This window comes from Pseudorasbora parva, chromosome 17 (assembly GCF_024679245.1).
Source record: "Pseudorasbora parva isolate DD20220531a chromosome 17, ASM2467924v1, whole genome shotgun sequence".
Classification (NCBI taxonomy): Eukaryota; Metazoa; Chordata; class Actinopteri; order Cypriniformes; family Gobionidae; genus Pseudorasbora; species Pseudorasbora parva.
In genome coordinates this window covers 16160095-16182478 of record NC_090188.1, presented here as the reverse complement: position 1 = coordinate 16182478, position 22384 = coordinate 16160095, and the positions used below count along the sequence as shown (strand labels likewise).

General features: G+C 36.1%; 2 protein-coding genes across 2 annotated transcripts; both read left to right on the top strand.

The window, feature by feature from the left end:
* The first annotated feature begins 2575 nt into the window (after window positions 1–2575).
* mxtx1 (mix-type homeobox gene 1) lies at window positions 2576–4423 on the top strand. Its single transcript, XM_067420617.1, has 3 exons — window positions 2576–2597; window positions 2783–2964; window positions 3653–4423. Exons 1-3 carry the CDS (start codon window positions 2576–2578, stop codon window positions 4421–4423), a joined length of 975 nt encoding a protein of 324 aa, XP_067276718.1.
* A 3110-nt stretch (window positions 4424–7533) lies between these two features.
* On the top strand, window positions 7534–20788 carry tspan14 (tetraspanin 14). Its single transcript, XM_067421687.1, has 9 exons — window positions 7534–7647; window positions 9029–9115; window positions 10296–10346; window positions 10897–11043; window positions 11251–11421; window positions 15449–15574; window positions 17222–17275; window positions 17748–17861; window positions 20471–20788. Exons 2-9 carry the CDS (start codon window positions 9035–9037, stop codon window positions 20537–20539), a joined length of 813 nt encoding a protein of 270 aa, XP_067277788.1. The 5' UTR covers window positions 7534–7647; window positions 9029–9034; the 3' UTR covers window positions 20540–20788.
* The last annotated feature ends 1596 nt before the right edge of the window (window positions 20789–22384 follow it).

Sequence of the window (22384 nt, the reverse complement as noted above, 5' to 3'; positions counted from 1 at the left end):
CTTGCCATTTAGATGACACTTTTCATCGCCTGGCTGGAACCAGAGTTTAAGTGACTTCTTACAGCAGCAGTGATACAGATACTTCAGTGCCTGCTTATTCCCTGCTGCTCTTACTTTGCCCAACATATCTGGGCAGCAATTTGTTTCATTTGTTCATGAAATTTAAGCCACCAATAAATTCCCAAAGAGGAAAGTGCCTGACCTTCAGAGCAATGCGAGGCTGTGGGGGATATTCTGTGTTCTCAATGGCATCTGATGTAAAAACCTGTTGAAAGCTCCTAGATTATTTATAATTTTCCACATCTTATAAATTGCCTGTTTTTTTTCCTACTTAAATGTTGTCACCAGAACAATCCAATAACGCATTAACCTACTGCAGGGATGTATTTCTATCCCTCACTGCCTCACTTTCATTTTCAACCTGGAAGTTAGCATCACCTACCAGGCTAAGCATCACCTGGTTCCCTAAAAAATGGCTTTTGGATTAGCCTATTGCAGAAAATAAGCTTCTGTGACCAATACGTTTTATGTATTTAAAAAATACATAAGCCAGCTAATCCCTGCAGCACGTTCACTAAATCTCCGTAGTTTATTTGAAGTACAGAAATGATATTTTGAGGTAAAATCTGCATTTTTTATCCCCTAAAATCAAAACAATTATAAATTGCATTGACCATGTTCGCCTGAAATGTTTGAAAGCATCTGATGATTTTAGAGCTGTAAGTAACATGGAAAAACTGTGCCACAATCCAATAAAGCTGTTAAAGCTCAATACTGCCACCTACTGTTCTGTCTATAGAACAACTGGAGTCGGAGTTACAAGGACAAAAAGGTACAATTTCATGAAAAATGAAAATAAGCGATACAGAAACTGAGGGGTGAAGAAAGTTTCTATATTTTCTGATATAAAAAAAGTAATGTTGCAAGGTAATTGTATACAAAACAAATAAATGAAAACGATCTGCAATTTGCACATTTATCTTAAAATAACAAACTGATTGGATTTAGCATGCAGCAGAATGCAGTATCAGCTAAGAGGGTGTGTTTGATTAATGGGGGGATGTCACGCTCTACATTTTGTTAGGGGAAAACAAACCTTTTATAGCCTCAATGCATGCTTGCCAAACTACTTAATAAAAAAACGTTGAGGTTATGTATGCTTTACATGATAATTTAATTTAACAACCATTAGCAAGAGCAAGATGAGATGATGAGAGGAACCTGGACTGCATGAAAATCAGTCCAAACTGGTAGCTAGCCAGATGCCATCATTTATTTTAACTAGTTTCAATAAGAATATTTATCTTGTCAGATATGGAAATTATGTATTGATTTGTTCTGTGTTTACTTGAGGAAAATCATCAAAATTAACTGGTCAGCCATACCTTGGACTGAAAGGTCCATGTGTTAAATTTGCTTTAGTCTGTCTTAATTCCACAGCATGTCTAAACAGCTCATCTGAATTGACAAGCTTGGCAAGAACCTTGACTTTGAAATGACCATTATCCACCCATGGATCCTCTGGAGCAGAAAGAAAGAGAGAGAGTGATAATACTCACACATGTAAACTCTCCTATTAATCATTTCACAAATCGCCCGCCTTGTTTTCCCTGGCTTCAAAACATGTTTCTTTTGAAAAGAGATCTGATGACACAAAGAGATATCCATTCACAGCCTTTTGCTTAAACTTATGTTGTTAATGTCTTTGTTGGTTAATATTTTATTGAGTCTATTGTTTTACTGATTACAATGCTTGAATGAAAAGCAATTACGGGAAATGACACCAACTATTTACACACTTTTCCAATAAGTGCAATTCTATATTATATGATTGATTAATGCACAAGAAGCCTTCTGTATTAACATACAGTCTGTATTTATTTTTATAGTGTTTACTTATATAAATAGTTTTGAAACAGATGTTATATATATATATATATATATATATATATATATATATATATATTTATTTGGTACAATCTGTGTTCAGTTTTATCCTTTGTATACAGGAATATAAAATATAAAACAACAAAATAATATTTCATTGCATTCTGCTGTTTTAAGTTATGTTACCACTGATTTACAGCTAATGTCATTGTGACAATATCCAAACTGCAAAGCTGAAAACTTTAATATGTCTTTATGATGTACATATTAAGAATATAAATATACAATTTCATATATATTTAAAATGGAAAGTATATATATATATGTTCCAATCAAATAATAAAATAACTACAGATAAACATAGATAAATCGCATGCATTTCAAAGATCTGACTAAATAAAAAGATCTGGAAAGAAAACTTTTCAATGTTGTCAAACCCAATTGAAAGAGATGCAACTTTTTTGTTGTTGTTGATAATGGTGTTTTTAATGGCTTGGGCCTTCATCTCATTCCTATTTCACCTTTAAGCACTTCTAATGGGGGGTGGGGGTGAAAGGGGGGTCATGGGATAGGTACAGGTATAAAACAGTGCTGCAGGGGTCAAAAATCAAATCCCTGAGGAGTATCAAACAAGACAGACCTTCATACTCTTCAGCAGTTTTGAGGGTTCAACCAGTGGTGGCACAACATGTGGAAAGACAACAGAATTGGTAAGCGTGCTGAATGGTGACATTTTTAATGGGTCAGACACTGTTACTATTCTTCTGTCGCATATATTATTATGATTGTGAGAAAGTATTCATTCATTTCACTGATGTTTGCTTTTAATATGAGTTTGTTCACTGACAATCATGACAACAGTATTTTGACTAATTTTGATCGTTTTTTTTTATAGATACATCTGCTAAAATATCTGGAAGTACAGTATCAAGGAGTGCAAGTCGCAGGAAAAGGACAAGTTTCTCAAAGGAACATGTTGAGCTTCTGCGTGCCACATTTGAGACAGATCCTTACCCAGGAATCAGCCTCAGAGAAAGTCTCTCCCAAACTACTGGACTGCCAGAGTCTCGCATACAGGTGGGTCACGGTGTCTTATGGCACTTTATGTACACTGAAATCACTCGAATTTAAAGGGGTAGGTCACCCCAAAAAATAAAATCTGTCATCATTTACCCTCATGTCGTACCAAACCTAAATCACTTTCTTTGTTTTGTGGAACACTAAAGAATATATTTTGACGTTTCCCCGATTATCTTTATCCATATATTGAAAGTCAGTGGGGTCTAAAAAAACTTTTGGCCCCATATTCATTCTATGGACAAAAAACATTTTGTGTGACATTTTTGTGTGAACTATTTCTTTATTTATGTAAATAAGGAAACAACCCCTTTTTGTATCTCTTACGCATGTTCAATTTCACCAGATACGCATAACAACAGGTGATGTGATATGCTAATAAGGCCTTATGTGAAAACATACTGTTTGCTGTCAGATACCACTATCAATATCTGACATGACGTAAGCGTCTTTGTGTTTATCTGCTGTTTAGTTTAGAGACCATACAGCCTGTAAACAATAGACATACCAGGCATAGATAACCATCCCGACTTTATGCCACCGTAGCTCCGTGTCATCTCACAATGATTAACTGGAATCTTTTGACAGGAAAGCTCTTATCTGTATACACTAGATGGTTGAGTCTAATCTATCAACTGTATTCTTATGAGGCTGACCCTTTATATCTTGATGTCTCCATGTGCAATAGGTATGGTTCCAGAATAGGAGGGCTCGCACGTTGAAATGCAAGGGTGGAAATAAACCGTTGTTGCAATCTGACTCGCCATTGTCAGCCTACAGTGCCACGCAGAATTCACCGGTACAATACTCTTATAACATGGAGGCCGGCAAGTCTGGTGCGGTCACTGGGCCTTTATGCACTTCACCAACTGCGTACCCTGATCATATTAAGGAAGAGATGGAAAGGGATGGCCTTTATGGATGTGACACTCCATCTTCCATGTCTGTCAGTGATGATTCTGGCTACGGCACCCCTTCATACGGACACCATCAGGCCAGAGCCATGAACACTCATTGCAGCCCTCCTCTTCTAAGCCCAGGGCATCAGATGCCCCCTAACTGGGCAGCGAGGTATGACAGGAGGTCACCTATGAGCTCCACGTGGAGTTCATATTCCCTTGATGCCTATGCCTGCAATACCAGCTCCATCCAGAGATATTTTTACTCTCCATCTGGAAAACACAACAGCCTTCAGCCCCTGACCCCTGTTACCCCAGACTCGGGTTGCTGGGTGGGCGGTTCGGAGGGCACTCCTCCAGCTTCCAGCTCTTACTATATTGTAGACAAACCGGAAGTTCCGAGGATGGAGAGCCAAGAGGAAAGCGGGATTCACCACAGGCCTCTGCCTGAGCTGCCAGCCCTGTCGCTGCAGGAGATCCTGGGAGAACTGCAAGGAGACTGGTGGCAGGGAGAAGGACTCAACAACCACTCGCCTGAGGACAACCATGCGTATGGCTGAATCGTGCAATCTATTTATGACTATTTATTCAATGTATTTATTGACTATAAGGCTATGCCTAAACAATAATTATTTATCTGATCTGAAAGTAACAAGGTGATGTTTTCAGACTAATTAAACAGGCTTTGATCTTATTTATCTTCATTTTTGCTATTTATTTAATAGTCTCTTAAAAAATCATGCAGCAGTGTGTACAGACATCTTTTTTGACTTCAATTAATTGCTGCACTTGCATTTAAATAAAGATGTTTTTTCCCCTAATGTTCTGTCAAATGTCAGATTTCATACAATTGTTCAATATATATTGCTATAGGTTTTTGTACTTCTTTAATGCATGGATAACCTCAATTCCAGAAAACCATGGTATAATATGCATAAGAGAGTGTTTCTTTCATCCATGTGGTGAAATAGTTTGATTCTCTCACTTTTCTGCACTGTAAAAAATTATTTCGAAAAAAAGTTACCTGGATGCCTTAAAATCTTGAGTTCATTGAAATTAAAAATTTGAGTTAATACAATGAACATTTTTTGAGATTCGACAACCTTTATTAAAATATTATTAAAAGATTTTGTAAGCATATTGGGTAATTGTGTGTGTGTGTTATTTCTGATGATGCAGTGAAACATGCCAAATTGTGCTATTTTCATGATTTATCAATTTTTTTATGTGGTTCAGATACAAAAATATTTTGAGTTTCTATTTATTAAACAATTTTCCTTCATTGTATCAACTCAAATTTTTAATTTCAATAAACTCAAAATTTTAAGGCAACCAGGTTACTTATTTTTTTTAAGTTAAACCAACAAAAAACAACACAATTTTTTTACAGTGTGATCTGAAAAACACTAAGATTCGTTTCTGGTGTAATCTACACCAGCTGCTTTTACATCGTGCATGGTTAACTTTTTTTATTCGTTTTTTATTTGTGAGTGTGGTGTTGTGGTGTTTTTAGAAACAGTGATATAACAGGAAGAGGAGATAAGTGCTTTGCATAAACTGGAAGGACTTTGTCTGCTTGCAGCTCCTTTGATCAACCAACAGGAGCGATTGTTTTGAAGAAGGGTGGAACCAGCACTAATGGGTTTTGGCTCTGTAGTAGAAAGGCTTTCATGATCAAGACCTATTTATTGTACTTTTGAATTCTTAATCTATAAATAAGAAAGCTCTGGAACTATACAAAACAACATGACCCAATATCAAAGTTGACAAGGTGCAAAGTAATCTCCATGGTTTCACATCTGGTTTGCAGGAGTATGATGAAAAGCTGTTGGTGTGCTTTCATGGTTCCCTGGTGGTAACTGAAATATGTCTCCTTTATCTGTTGGAGATGTCTCCACACTCTTTTTTCCTCTACTATGCCTGCCAACAGCATGTTCTCTTCCCAAAGGAAGAGAACTCCCTTCTATATAAGCATTCCTGTCTCTCTCAGAACAAAATAAGTCACAGTGTAACCGGCCTGAGGCCAGGTGGAGTTTTCGGACAGTAGAAGTATTTTCCAAAAGTCTGGTCAACAAGCATTCACATTCTCACTCCTTACACATCTACACTGGTATGGAGTAGTACGGGCTAGTATTTTATGTGCTGGTGGATAATTTTTTTGCATTTATATGTGTCTGTACATTCATCTAACCCAGTAATCTTTTGATGCCAGGTCACACTACACCAAATGATTCAGACAATCACCAGATTACAGTGTGTCACTTTCAGACATTCCCCGACCTGACAAAAAGTGATGGAACATAAACTGACCAACGCCAACAGATCCCGAAGTGTATCTGCCATTGGTTGGAGTCTGCAGTGTGAATTGGCTTTTACAAATGACTGAAAGTGTATTTCAACAGTTAAAGATGTACTGATCTGTTTTTATTACATTGCATGTTCTGGGATGTTGTCTCACAATGCACAATACAGCAGGATGTTTGGCATTTTCTTTGAAAAAACACTTCAAAAAAAGGTGGAGGAAATGGTGCTTTTTGTTATTCTGTTCCTCTTGGATGGAACTATACAGTTTTTATTGCATGCATTAGCAAAACGTTATGTGTATTATATCCTCCTGAGACCAAGCAATGGATTTTTTCTTCTCAGTAGAGGACATTTTAGCAAATTTCTCTAACAATATACCCGTCAAGAGCACATTCGATACTTGGAGGTGTAACCATGACAACCCCCTCTTCTTAGATTGAATGAACAAATGTATCACTCATATGGAAAATATGAACATATTTTGCAATTATCATTTAAATTGTTCTAATTTTCAAATAGAAAATGTTATGGGGTTAAAAATCAGAATATGACTGGGAATTGATTTTATATGTGATATCTGCAGAGGACACAAGGCATGTCAGGCATTTTAGAGACACAAAAGTGAGGGAAAGACATTTTATATCAATATTGTTATGAAATATGAGATATTCTTATGAAAATGCTCCCAATTATCACTCCCATTTTACACATCTTTTTTTTAATTTTTTATTATATGTTGCCCCAAGAGCACAGTATACAAATTAGATGTCATTTACATGCATATTGCATGACGTAAAATGGTATAGGCCTATCAAATAATTTTGTTATATCTTTCATCATATATAGTTTGGATAAAAAGCTTGAAAGCTAAATATTGATTGGTGAATAATAAACTCTTTTTTTTTTGCCAATTTATGTCTTTACATGTCTTTACACTTTCTTAATAAATGTGTCCTCTACAGAGGAAATAATACAAGAATAAAATATCTTTTAAAAAAGAGATGTCTTATTCAATTGCATAGCAAACCCATGAGCAAACCCTTTAACCCCTTTGTCTCTTCCTGTTTACACAATTCACGACAGAGCAGCAGCGGATGTGGCAGAATTAGCCTGAACGTTAATTATTTTATACATTTAATTTATTATTTAAACAGTATATAAAAAATAAAATACAAAATAAAACACTAGATATTATGAAAATAGTCTACTCTCTCTACACACACTCTAGATATTCTGTTCGAATAATTTAACGTCGCTTTATTCAATATTTGCATATCTAATAAAATAGATAAGCGGATACCTTGTAAATAAATCGTGAAAAAGATTTGGTAGTGTTTTTTTAATGAACATTACTCGGGCGTGTCTTTCTCACGCTCACTCACAAAGTCTTGCATTCATGTGTGGGGTGGGTAAGAGTTAGTTTTTTCCTTTCTTTTTCAAACTCTACCAGGCGGAGGCGTTGTGTGACATAAACAAAGAGGTGAGCGCTTTTAGATCACACATTATAACTGCTTGTTTATTTACTTATTTCTTAACATTGAGTTATTTGCTTGATAATACACGGCTCTACTTTATACGTTTAAATTGTATATTTTACACAGACTTCAGTTGTCGAGCATTTCGTTTCACCCACAGCGCACTCTCCTCCCAAGTAAATCAATTAAACTGTGGCTGCATTTTAAATAGTCGTTATAAAGATTTTATACATCGGTATATTATTTATATATTTACTTGGTAACTGTGAGTAAATAGTTGGTTTTAACAAGTTGTGAGGGGATAAAGTTGGCTAGCTATGTTGAGATATCTAAGTTAGCTCTTAGCATTGTTCTTATGTTTACCGTATAAGCTAAACAATATATATATTAAACTACATTGTTCCCTGCATTAACTTGGCAACATCTTCTAACTGAAACCCCCACTGTTATGGAAGACTGGAAGTTTCCTTGACAGCTGGTTTTAAAGTGTGAACTGACAACTTTGCTAATCAACTAACATTAGCCACTTAGCTAACATTACGTGAAGAGGAAGAAGTATTAGGAAAGCGTTCGTGAGCCAGCAGATTCTCATTTAGTTTTCTGTATACTGCAGATTAGTGACAGGCAAATGTTTTATTATGAAGGGTTTCATGGATCATTAAGTAGTGCTTTTTAATGATCAAGATTTTTGGATGTGAATGTATAAGGTAGATGCAGGAATTCCCAAACATTTTTATCAGCAGAACCCACTGACTTAAAATATTGGCTTGGTAATACACCCTCAGATTATTTTAATAAGATTAATATTCAACCATTTAACAACATATTTACATTTCAGCAGTGTTGATTAAAGGTAACAACATGCAGGTAAACACATTTTTTTTGTTTTGTTTTTTTGTGTGTGCAAGTTTTGTTATTGTTTTGTTTAGTTTTCATTTTAAAATTATTTAATGTTCCTGTTTTGGTTTGAACCCAGATTTGGGGCCTATAAGAAAGTAAAGGATGCAACATTTTACTGCAAATAAAGTGAATTTTTATCTTTTACAATATTTAGTTCAAACTCCGTCCAGGAAGGGAGGGTCTTCTTGCATTAAGAAAAGGGAAGTTTATGCTCTTAGTTGGAAATTTCTCTTTGCTGTCATAACCTCAAGTGTACTATAGAGATTCTTCCCAGTGTTACCGGCGGCTGTATAAGATGCGGGCGAATTTTGTAATTCAACTCTTGTGCAATTGATTAATCATGAGGATGTGATATAATTTTTGGTGAATTTATCAGATCAACATTAGTTTAACACTTATAAGCATCCCCATGTATTTCAACTTTTGTTAATGCAGATTTTAAGTTTTAATGGCTTAATCTCAAATGTCCTTTCCTTTATGCTACAGAAGAAGATGCACTATTACAGATATGAAAATGCAGAGGTCAGCTGTTGCTACAAATACCTCATGTTCAGCTACAATATTATCTTTTGGGTAAGTTGATGACAAATGTTTTATTTTAATATAAACGCATGCACAATCACACACAAACATGCCCTCATCTGCAAATCGTGTTTAAATGGCCATCCTTCCTGTTCTGACCTTAGATAATGCCCAGTACTGTCTGCCCTGCCTATCTTTTATGCCACTCTTGCTCAGATAACATGATCTGCAGACGAGCCCCACTTAGTTTTCCACCGTGTGCACAGATGTTTCACACTTTCTGACTGCATTGACACCCCCCCCCCCCCCGCTTAACCTTTATATATCAGGAGAAAAAGTCAGAGAGCATAATGATGCCAGGATTCCATATTTACGACAACAGGAAACAGATTTACGCTAACATACTATTGCAATAATTTGTGGTGTCCTGTATAAGGAAGCATGGGAGGAGTTTTAGTGGTTATGCCAGATAACAGCTTTTAACCCATTTTCCTGTTTTTGAAATTGAACATGGTTCCTGAGAAACAAGTTTTGTTATTACTGCATACTGTGCTATCATGCCCTGTTTTAGATATAAATTAGAAGTGTAAGTCTTTATTTTCCAAGCTTTTGAATACAACTGAATAAATTAATATCTTTAGCATGTTCACACATTTTATACACTACCATTCAAAAGTGTGGGGTCATGTCAGTGAGATTTAAAAAAAGTTAATATATTTATTATAAAAGAGGATGCATTATTTGATCAGAAGTGACAGTAAAGACATTTGAGCTATAATGTTACAAAATTCAATACAATTCAATATAAAATAAGTGCAGTTCTTTTGAATTTTATATTCATCGAGAAGAAATATGCTAAGCAGAACATTTGTGGAATTCTATCACAGGAAAAATTACAGTTTAAAATATATTAAAATGAAAATTATAAATAAGTTATTTTACACTGCAATATATTGCAGCCATGATGAGTAAGAGACTCTTTTTTTTACCGACCCCAAAGTTTTAACTGTGTATTTAAAAAAATAAAAAATATTCCAAGTAGAAGTGTCTGTTGCTTGGTGTTCTAGAGACTTGTCACACCACACACTTAGGTCCTGTCTGAAATGGCACCCTAAACCCTCGCTGTCTTCCTACGAGTCTGCACTTTCATGACGTAACACCACTTTGTCTGAACTTGATTATGATTAATGCAACATTTCCTAATGTCTCTTAAACCTCTTCTGCTTTTCAGTTAGCTGGAACAGCATTCATTGCAATTGGCTTCTGGGCCTGGAGTGAAAAGGTGAGTAGATGCGTCTGTGAAATTTCCTTTATCTATTCTTTTAAGGGTGTGTTCACACTTGTAGTTCAGTCCTCTTGGTTCTTTTGGTCCAGACCCAAAAAAAAGAATTCAAATAAATAATTTTAATACAGAACCTGAAGATGCCTTAAAACAGCTTTTATGATGTATATATTTTGGGATGAAACTTGTGCCGCGCTAAATGCATTTGCTGTATGTGCATCGTGAAGAGCTTATAAAGGTGTAAAGGTGTCAAAACAGTGTCAGAAATCCCTTCATCTCACACATACTAGGTTCGTATGGCTCGGATGGCGGCGTTCACAGTTCACACTTATTCAAATTAACCACGCTTCACAGAACAATCTTTGCTTTAACCATACTAAATCTGCCAAGTGTGAACACATGAAAATCACCTAAAAAAATATTTTTCTACTCTGTACTACGGTTTCTACTTGATTTTTTAAAAATGAGTTTTTGTGGCTGTAAAAGTGTTTTAAGTGGCTCAGAGAAAAACAAATAGTAAAAATAGCTTCCTTTCTTGATTTACCCACAGGGTGTTTTATCAGATCTGACGCAAGTCACACGTCTACATGGTTTTGACCCAGTTTGGGGGGTGCTTGTTGTGGGCACAGTCACTTTCGTTTTGGGATTTGCTGGGTGTGTCGGAGCACTCCGGGAAAACATCTGCCTCCTTAAGTTTGTAAGTTCTCACCTTTTTGATGTAATAATGAGGTGCAATCACTGCTGGTCATTTTTGCATGCCTTGCAGTGCCAGACCTGTACAAGTTAAGAACTTCATGATATGTTGAATGTAATTACTTCTCAGACAAAAAAAAAACACAAATTGTATTTACACTGTCAAATGCTGCTCTTTGAGTTACCTTGTTTCTTGACTTTTTCCTTTCAGTTCTCTGGAGTAATTGGCTTCATCTTCTTCCTGGAGCTGACGGCTGCAGTATTAGCATTTGTGTTCCAGAGCCAAGTTAGGGAGTGGATCAACGAATTCTTCTTGACCAATGTGAAGGCCTACAGGGAAGACATTGATCTGCAGAATTTGATCGATTCTCTCCAGAAGCTGGTAAGTCTGAGAGAGTTTTTAAATGTATACCAATTCTCATTTATTAAAATTAATGCTTTCTGTTTACTTAACTTGCATACCACCACATACATAGTAGAGGTGAACGTGTTAAAAACAAACTTTATGCTTTGCTATTCACACTACTATTTTTTACTATTATGTGTGTGTGTGTGTGTGTGTGTATATATATATATATTAGGGGTGGCCCCGACTAAGGATTTACACATTCGAATCAGAATTTTCGAATCTCTTTATGGTCGACCGATAGTCGAATCATCTATGTGTGTGTAAACCATAGACCCAGGAAAAAAATAAACGGTATAAACGGGTTGGGAAGGGCAGGACACTAGTCAGTAGGAGGCTAAGACTATTTTTATTTTACTATACACACGGCACACACAGCCACCACTTTGAATAAAGTGATCAAAACTAGGCTACACTACACATTCGTAAATTAACCGTTCTCTCATAACATTTAAAAGCTGCGATCGAAGCACAGAACATCACACAAATATATAAAAGAACATTTTGATAAATAAACCTAAAAAAAATACCTGCCTAGAGAGGAAAAGAACACTTTGAGTGCGTTTATATGCACGTTCTTAAGCCGATTGTGCCTAAAGGGGGTCGCACACCGGACTGAAGCTCAGCGCCGTGTCTCAGGTATCTCACACCAGGCAAACGTGAACATTATATCCGCGCAAGCTCCATTTTGAATCAACTTCTGACAGAAGAGCTGTAGATGAGTGTATCTGGTAGCACAGGGTGAAATCAGTATGTACCAGAGTTTCCGCTAGAAAAAAATGGTGCCGGTCAGAGTGACCGGCAGAGGTTTCATTTTCCGGACATTTTGATGATATGCCGGTCAAAAACTCCTGAAAGCAGTTTATGTAACTTTAAAAAAATGACATAATCAGGCCGTATATGCAACATGTTTATTAGCCTAACTTTCAAATAGACGGAAAAAAACATGAACGTCCGATTGGCGTCAATCAACCAATTTTTTTAACTCATAGGCGTAATTTGCGGGTGGGACAGGTGGGACATGTCCCCACCACTTTTTTAAAACATCTTGCTTCACGGATTAACCTAACTAATACAAACAAAACATCTCTGGTTAACTAGAAGAGTATCATTTCATTCGTTTGTTAAATAAGAGGCGATCTGGCACTTGTTGCCGCTGTTATCAGTGGAGCAGATTTCTCTCGCGGCTCGTGCAGTCTTCACACAGACGAGCGCTTTAATCTAACGCTTAACGCCGTTGCAGAGACTTTCTATTTGTTCCGGTCAGATCGCGAAACAAAATGCACAAAAACTGTTCCTGCTCTTGATGTACAACCACTGATGGTATTCGGTTTTGATGAGGGAAAAAATAGGCTACGAGGGCATATTAGAAACGAGAACTTCTAACAAGTTTAACAGACTAGACCAGTGATTAAGCAAAGTGTGCAAATCTATTTGCCTTTATTCACGTAAAAAAAACTTGGCACAACACTATTGTAAACTCAGTATGTCTCATTTAGTTGGTAACATTTAAATTGGCCACCGTGTGAAATGACAAAATCATATAATAGAATATAACAGTATACTGATAACTACAAGCAGGTAAGCACTACAAGATGTTTTTGAATGCATTAGAGAAAACGACAAAATTACTTATTCACAAATTTCCGTGTGTGAATAAGTGCTGTTTAAAATGTGCTTGCACCGGATCATATTCAGTAGAAGGTAAAAAAAAAAAAAAAATCCCTTAAACTTTAACATCCCGCTTATGCCCATCGCCGTGATCATCTGGTTGTTTACCGTGTGAGTTCTGAACACTGCACTATGTGCTTAAATCTTTTCGTTTCTACACATATTAGGCTACATATTCCTCATGTCTGTGAGGCAAGCCTGCTGAGTTTCAGTTTATTTGAGACGCGCTCCAGTTCATGATGAAAGCGATGGCTTCCGCGATCTAGTCTACTTATTATTTCTTATTTATTAAATACAAGATTGTGGTACCGTACCGAAGCCAAAATTGTGGTATCGAGCCATCCCTAGCGGACAGGCGTCGAATGCCGCTGTCGGTGTATATGTGTTCGAATTTCTCAGTGCCCTTAAAGGGGCGAATCCAGGGGCGAATCCAGATTTTTGAGGTTCGGCCGAATACCGAATCCACTGGTTAAGATTCTGCCGTATCCGAAACCGAATACCGAATCCAACTCCCATCCTCACTCCATTATCACAGTAAACACATTAATGACATAAACAACGTCCACAGCTGTGTATTTTTAATTTAATTTTAATTTAAAAAAAAAGGCAACATTATGCCAGGATGACTGTGCCGTATTGCTGTGTGTAGATTCCTTCATGCACAAAAAACCCGGATCACCGCTTCTTTTACGTCCTTACGTAATGACGTCATTTCTATCATACCGGCGGATGAAAATACATTCAAACACATTCATGTAAAGTATTTGTAATTAAAACTTAGTATAGTAATAATTAATATTGTAATCATCGTCATCTTGGATACGTTTTTTAATTCATGTTTTGCAAAAGCACTCAATACAGCCACTGTCGTGCAAACACTGATGTTTTACACAGATTAAATAAACGTACATTGACATAACCTAAACTTACACAAATCCTTGGTTCACCCGTGCTCAATTATTATCAGCATCAGTTTTCCGAGAGAAACAGCAGCCGTCCCACTCCGAGAGAAACAGTTTGGTTCAAGACGACGCTATCATGCATGCAGTATCTCAGCTCACCGGTTCTCACAGCAAAACATGTCTCAGTTCAGTGAACTGTTGGAGTTACAACATATACTTCAAGATATTAGTTTATTTCTAGTCTGAGGGACTGTCACTCATGTCAGAAAGTGAGTAACTATAGTAACTTGTGAGATCAGCGCTGATTTGAGACGCGAACCTTTTAGAACGATTCAGTCCGATTTGGTGAACTGGTTCGACCGGATCACTACATTAACATTTACATTTATGCTTTTGGCAGACGCTTTTATCCAAAGCGACTTACATTGCATTCAAGGTACACAGTTTACATTATTGTGATTTTTTTTTTTTTTTTTTTTTTTTTTTTTTTTTTGCTTTCCCTGGGAATTGAGCTTGGCGTTGCTAGCGCCATGCTCTACTGTTTGAGCTATAGGAGAGATATAGGAGAGCTATAGGAGAGGAAAGGATCACTAAAAAGATCAGGTTAAAAAGAACGATTCGTTCGCGATCCGGACATCCAACGGCTATTGTTTAGGGTTTCATGCCACCACGAGACAAATCGGCATTGCAAATTGAACATACTTAGCTCAACTTGAATTGCCTTCTTGTGACTGAAAGTACTGCCAAACAACACTTTCTGTTCACAAGTTCCATTTTCACTCTCTCACAGCTTACTGCATTCGAATGGTCCACCTAGTAAACACGTTGCCATAATCAACCACGGCATCATGTTCTACCAGTATCGCGTAGTGCAAGCGGGTTCGGTTCGGTGGAAAAAAATTCTAAGGTTCGGCAGAAACCGAATCCAGTCAAAAAGCCCAATATTCGGCCGAATCCGAACCCGAATCCTGGATTCGGTGCATTGCACCGAATCGCATGTACCCAGTTATGTAATATGACAGTCTCAATCATAGGCCTCTATAAATGTTGTGTGTAGGCTCTTCTCTTTTATATGGTGAGGAACACAGTGTTTTGAGCAACATGTCGTCATGCTGTCAGCTAAAAGCCACTGCTGTGGACAAATGTTGCAGTATTAAGGCTAATGATTAATAGATTAATTAATTATTAATTTAAATGACGATCAACCATGGGAATTTGTGTAAATTGACATCCCTAGTAAACACAAACTTTTATTTTGGATGCGTTTACTTGATTTGATAGCACTACTTTGTTTTGAATTTATATCTGTTTTCACAAATAAATGTTTTGCATTTTAAAATATTATTGATTTTAGCACAGTGCTAACTCACCTCTCCTGCTGCAGGGTTTTATCAAAAACGTTCTGAACATTCGTTTTGTTTTATTCACAGAATCATTGCTGTGGAGCTAAAGATCCCAACGACTGGAACCTGAATGTATATTTTAACTGCTCACAGAGTCACCACAGCAGAGAGAAATGTGGAGTACCCTTTTCCTGCTGCATCAGCGACCCTGCTGTAGGTTCCTCTCTCCTTCACAACAGCCCTCCACAGATAAAAGATATTTTCATCCCCAAAAAAATACAGTTTTTAAAGAACACATGCTTTCAAGTCGAAGGCCGAACACGTTGAAGACTTTCTTTGCTTTTTGTGGCCTTGAAATGCTTTAAGTTTAACCTCATGTCATTCAAAACCCATATCTCTTTGAAATTTTGCAGAATGTACTTTATAATTGCATGGATCAACCAATGCATTTTTCCAAATTCAATGAAAAAAAAAAGTTATGTGGATTTGGAACAACATGAGGGTGAACTGAAAGCTGTTTCCCCCAAAATCATTATTTTATTTCTTTGTGCATCAAGCCAATCTGCCAACTTGGTTACTATCTACTCTATCTCAATTTTTTTTGTAAACATCATGACATTCTCCTTTATTTGCAAATAGTTTAATTAATTTTCCTTGTGTTAGGGAATTATTTTATTTGTGGGGTTTTATTTGTGTTTGGGATACTGAATAGGGGTGTGACAACACTTAGCTCATGAGGGGAGACGATACGATATACAATATTGGGTTCACGAGAAGACAAGACTATATTTAAGAAATCTTCAATGACAAAAATGTCTGTAAAAACTCTTTTATTCGACTAATGTGCATTTTATTTATCATTTAGCTAATCTAGGGCTGTCACTAACGGTTACTTTGCTAAATGAGTAATCAGTCTTCCATTTTGATTTAATTGAGTAATCAAATCCCCCCCCCCCCCCCCCCCCAAGAATAGACGTTATAGTGACCTAAACTACATGTATAATAACAATGAGGCAATAATAATTAAGACAAAGTAAGCAAGTAATCTTATGGTTTTATTGATCAAAACTGTTATAATACATAATGTAATATACATTATATTATAAACAATCAACTTATTGATTCAATTATTGCTTTGTGCCATTATAACAAATGCATGCAGAGTGCACCAATGACCAAATCCTTGTTTAATATTGGACAAACAACATTTAATTAAATTGTTCACTTAATCTTTAATATTTGGCCACTTATTTGCGATAGAAATGCTACAGCCACTGTAATTCTATGAACAAGAACATATGGACATCAAAAGGAATGCTCAAAAGGAATGTTTGAACCTTTATTTTGAAATCGCAATGAACAACAATTTGCATATTAAGAAACATACTGGTTTATTATTCTGTGTTAGTGTAGGTTTAATAAATTATAGCTCTATGCCATGCTATATTATGATTTTTAAAGGGTTTATATCCTGGAACCACTTCTGGTTAAATAAAGGATTTAAAAAAAATCAGGCATTTGAATTTAATTGAGGAATTGTGACAGCCCTACTCTAATCATCTTGTAATGAATGTCACTTAATTTCTACTTTCTATAAATGTCATATGCTGTAAAAGACAACAATAAAATGTAAAAGGTTTTGCCACTATCTCAACTCTATGACAAATATAGCATCGCATTTTAATATCACGACGAGATCTCGACACACCTCTAATACTCACCCTGAAGCTTTTTGTCCTAGGCACAGGTTATGTATGGTTTTGGTTTAAATGACTTAATGCATGGTCTTTTTTTCTATTGTAAATGACTTTAAACTAATTGTAGACCTCATTTTTATGAACCTGTGACTTCTCTTTACAGGATACAGTGTTGAACACGCAGTGTGGGTATGATGTTAGATCAACTGGCACACCGGTGAGTGCATATTGGACAGTTGTACTAGTATTTTTTTTCTTTACCATTGTTGACAAAAGTTCTGCTTTTGATACACGCTCCCCTAGAAATGTTAAAGTTGTACAGTGAGTTTTTGCTACAGAAAGTGGAATAAACACTTCTCAGCTTGCATGTACAAGAAAATATATCGGTAGTAAAATTTTCTGAAATTAAAGTCTCTATGCCGCCATTCTGATGGCAGCACCCATATCAGTAAGTTTGAAAATTGCATCTCCACTTGCAATCATTCTCTTTCTGTTCCCTACTGGCAATGAGAAATGGATGATATTCTAAGAGCAGAATACCTGCACTTGTATATTTTAATGTGTGGCACAGGGTAGTTGCTGATATGTAGTTGTAATAAAATGCTTTTTAATTAATTGTATCAATTTTACTGTAATTTAATGTCACTTATTTTGTGAATAGATATAACGCAGAGTGTTTTATTTTTCAGGCTAAATGGAGCGACACCATTTATGTGAAAGGATGCATGACGGCCTTAGAGGAGTGGCTTCCACGCAATCTGTACATTGTTGCTGGAGTCTTCATAGTCATATCATTGCTACAGGTATTGGATGTGCTTGGAAAAAAAACATACTGCATGGAAATTTATTATGGTATATATCAGGTACAATACATGGCACATTTTTTCAAGGAAAACAAATATTTGAACCAATGCTGTAAATTATGGGAGTCAGAGGTCATCATACTAGGCTACATTAGCCTATCATAATATTGAAGGTAAAATGAACTGATTTGTTTACAAACATTTAAATTACACTTGAAGGTGAACTATGTAGTATTTTTGCAGTAAAATATCCAAAAACCACTAGGCCGGTGTTATATATTTTGTACAGTTGAGTACCTACAATATACCAAATGTTTCCAACTATTTGTAAATTGTGAGGAAATTGCTATTTTAACTAAGGACAGGGGCATTTCAGCATAGCGATTGAGGAAGTCGCCTGTCAATTGCGTCATATCTGCGCTACCCTCGGTTTTGGGTTTTATTTGGCAGGAGCGCTTTACTCTTAGCAGTGTGAACTAGTGAACGCACGGAGTAACGTCAACACGATTTTCAACACACTTAAATGTATCTAATATGATAAACAGAGCTGCATTACCTCATAATCATAACCGGAAGAGCGGATCAGTGCAGGCGCCCGGCGACTGTGTCCCGTCCCGTCATAATAAAAATCCTGGTGTTCGCGAGGCTGGTATTTGTTTAACAATCACTCCAGCAGCTGTGCTCAGCTCCACAACACTCAGTCCTGCTCTGCTTTACACTACAGTAACGTTAATAACCGCATGCATGAACGTGAATTCTGCCCGAGTTCTATTTTCCACCGGCTGGGAGGTGAAGACCACATCTCCCAAGATGCTGCGCTCAAACTTTGCGTCATCAAACTATGCATTTGTTTTGAATAGGCGCCCTCCAGTGGACAGAAATTTGCATAGTGCACCTTTAATGTTTTAATATTAATTAAGTTATATGAAATATAAACATTTAAATGGTGGCTGTCATACAAAATTGCCAGATGTATCCAAACATGCATTAAATATTGAATAACATTATAAATTATAATGAATATGTAATATTCAAAATGCTCCCCTGGAGTTAATTTTCTAGCTGACTAACGAGTTTATGGACACAGGTTTTTCTGAGGTAAATATGACGTTACGTGACATTGTTTACAAGCTGTTCTACTTTAGCCGTTTTAACACACTTTCAAATGCTCATTCATGTTTATTTCGCTCTGTAACGGTGGCCTGTTCCATGATGGTGTCATGCTGTGAGACTGAGATTCCCTTCTCGTGAGAGAAGCAGTGAGATTAATTTCTCTCTTATGCAGAATATTACATGATTGAATAATATTAAGAATTTAAACAAGTTAACACAGGAAGAAGAAAAAAGCTGAATATGAAAGAGGACAACTTAAAGAAAATCTCACTACGTCAGTGCAAGTAAAAATCATGAAGTTAGCTTATTTGATACAGACAGAATTGAACATTTAGTTATTTTTATAGCTTTGTTTATTGATTTTAAAACTTATTTGCATGAGCGTTATATATTCATTTGAACTAATGATTGATTAACTAAAATGATACATGTGTAATTGATTAAGGGTATAATAATTACATAAATTATATCTAAGTCATTCAAAATTATTATTGTTATAAATAAGCGTTGTTAAAAGCCAGACGCTTTAGTCTTTAAAAACCATTTGCTATGTAGTGACCTTTAATTTGGAGTAGAAACTGCGGGAGTGACTTCATTGCATCAGAAGTGTGTCACTTTGCTCACAACTGATTGATCCAATTTCAGTTTGAGATCTCTTATCCAGAACATAACCTGCTCTGGATCAGATTAGTCGTGGAGGGTAAATTACTATGGAGATGAACACTTCTAAAAGCCAAACTACTTTAAAGCAGTAACTATTATTCACTGGATGGTCATATACCTTTTCACCGCTAGATGAGGGAAAATATCACACAGTGTAGCTTTAATGGTACCTAAAACCCAGGATTAGCACAAACTAACCTAAACCTATCTGGATAGGCAGCTAAACTGTATTCATGGTACAGGCCCCTGGTGTTAACGCGGAAGAGAAGATCAGTTCATGTACCATTTCTCTTGAGCTGAGCTGTGCCAGAGCGGCCGTATTTAGGTTTTTGAATCTCATAATAAAATGGAAGCAAAGTGAAATCTGAGACTTTGTTTCATGTCAGAAGTAAAAAAGCACACAGAGTATTGCAATTTATTGGATGGGAGGCATGCTACGATGTCCCGTTCATTCATCAAGTGAAAACAGGATGACTAATGGATTCTTGAGATTTATGAATCGATATCGGTTGTTGAAAATGAGAATTGATTAAAATCAACAAATCAATATTTTATGCCCAGCCCAAGAAAATACGTTTTGCAGCTAGATGTCACCCTCAGCAGTATTATTTTCATGAAGCGTGCACCCCCCCAAAAAAATAAAAAAAATAAAAATAAAAATAATAATACAAAAAAAACAACAACAACAACAACAAATTCAGATTCTGCCATTAGAATTAATACACATTGAAGGGCCTGAAAAGAAATGAACTTCTGCACGTAGAATGTCTTTTTAAAACTCAGTTTTGAAGTTAATCTGAATCTAATGTTGTGTCTTGTCACTTTGCTATTAGATGGTGGGGATCTTCTTGGCTAGGACGCTGATTGGAGACATAGAAAAAGTCAAGTTTAATTATTACTGAGCTCATGTAACTGGATGTGAACGAAGGTCAATGTATGGAATAATATGTGGACCTCCAGTTATCTTTTTTGTGGAGGTCAAGAACATTTGTGGAGAAGAGGACTCTGGACCATTCACTTGGGCCACCTTTTCATCATTTCTGAAGACCACATATTGAATATGCAGCCGTCTAAGTTCATTTGGATACTGTCACGTGTGCCTTCTCTCTTTTTCAAGTTTACCTCCAGCAGGCCACTCCCATTGTTTATTTTTTTATTTTTTTATAGGACCACCATTAACATTAGAAATTTTGGGACCACTTTTAACCAAGCTTGATATACATACTGGCCACAGGGCGGCACCATTACCTATAAACTAACCTGAAGTGTCATTTTAATCATGAGAAGAAGCAGACTAGTCAACCAAGCTTTAATTATTGACATTTATTTGTATGTCCTCTTACACACACTCCAAAATCTTGCGTATCCCCCCCCCCCCCCAGATAATATCATGCTATTACATGGTAACAAGTGTAATAAAAGAAGTCAAAGAACAATTGTAAAGGATTTTTAGCTGCAGTAAATGCATATCCCTTTTCGTAGGTAATTTAGTTTTGTTATTTTTGTAACTAAATGCAGACCTTCTGTCTGCATAAATGTAATTAATGTTAGCTGCAGAAGAAATATATCAAGATCTGACAAGACTCAAAAGCAAACTGAACATTTTGAGAGTGCATTTGGGTAGAAATCAAATTCCAGTGAGTCTAGAAGAGAATGGAGCTGATCTTATCTGACATCCGACAGGCTAGATGCATCAAGTGTGCGTTTTGTAATTCTACACATTTATGCTATTATTTTTCTATCCTCTTAATGAACATTTTATCTGATTGTCTCACATTTGAATTCAATAACTATCTACTGGACATTTGCAAACCTTTAGGAGTCACTGGAGCTCTATGGAAATCACCATATGGTTTCTAATACTGATGTCAACATTGCCTTGGAGATGCCAAGACTTACCTCCTTTTTTCTATTCTTACCTGGTGACTTTATGCAAAAAAAAAAAAAAAATTCAGGTTGTGCCTTTTCTCGTACTGAAGGTTTTATAAAATGTATTGTACCATGTGACATCTTTTTAGAGTTTTTTTTTTGGCATCAATCATTACACAATAAAAATAATATATATTACTTGAGACAAACTACTTAAAATCTATAACAATAACTTCACTCTCAACAATATGCACTCTGCCTGCCTACTCTTTTCTATAGCCCAAAGACTTTTACTGCTATCTTTCCTTTTTACAGTTCTATATCCTTCTATATGACCACTGAAATTTTCATCAATGCAAAATGAAAATGTTATAAAAGAGCCCCCCTATTAGAATGCACTATTTTGTCCCTTTTTTGGAGTGTCTGTCTGTGCCATTGTGTAGTGTTAAAGCTTGTTAAGATATTTACTAAAATGCAGTAGTTTCTCTTATACTGCAAGAGCATCCTTTGTATAAAGGGATGTTTTTTGTTTTTTTTTGTATTTGTTTTTTTTGTTAGTTTAAAAAAAAAAATGTGTGTTGTATTTGTAAATATGTTCAAAATTCTTTTCATCTTTTTTATATTCAATAAAAAGTTTGACGTTAATTATCAGCCAAATTGCTGTTTGACTCTTAAAAAAATATATGGTTGATGGAGTCCCTGGATTTACAATGTGCATTGTGCAGAGTGCATTGTATTATATAATGAAGAATGAATTGGAAATCACAGTTTTCCTTAAAACCAGATCTATTCTGGTATTTATGTTGCAGACAATGCACAACAACAAATTTGAGGTGTTGACTTGGCCTCAAATTCCCCAGATCTAAATCCAATCAAGC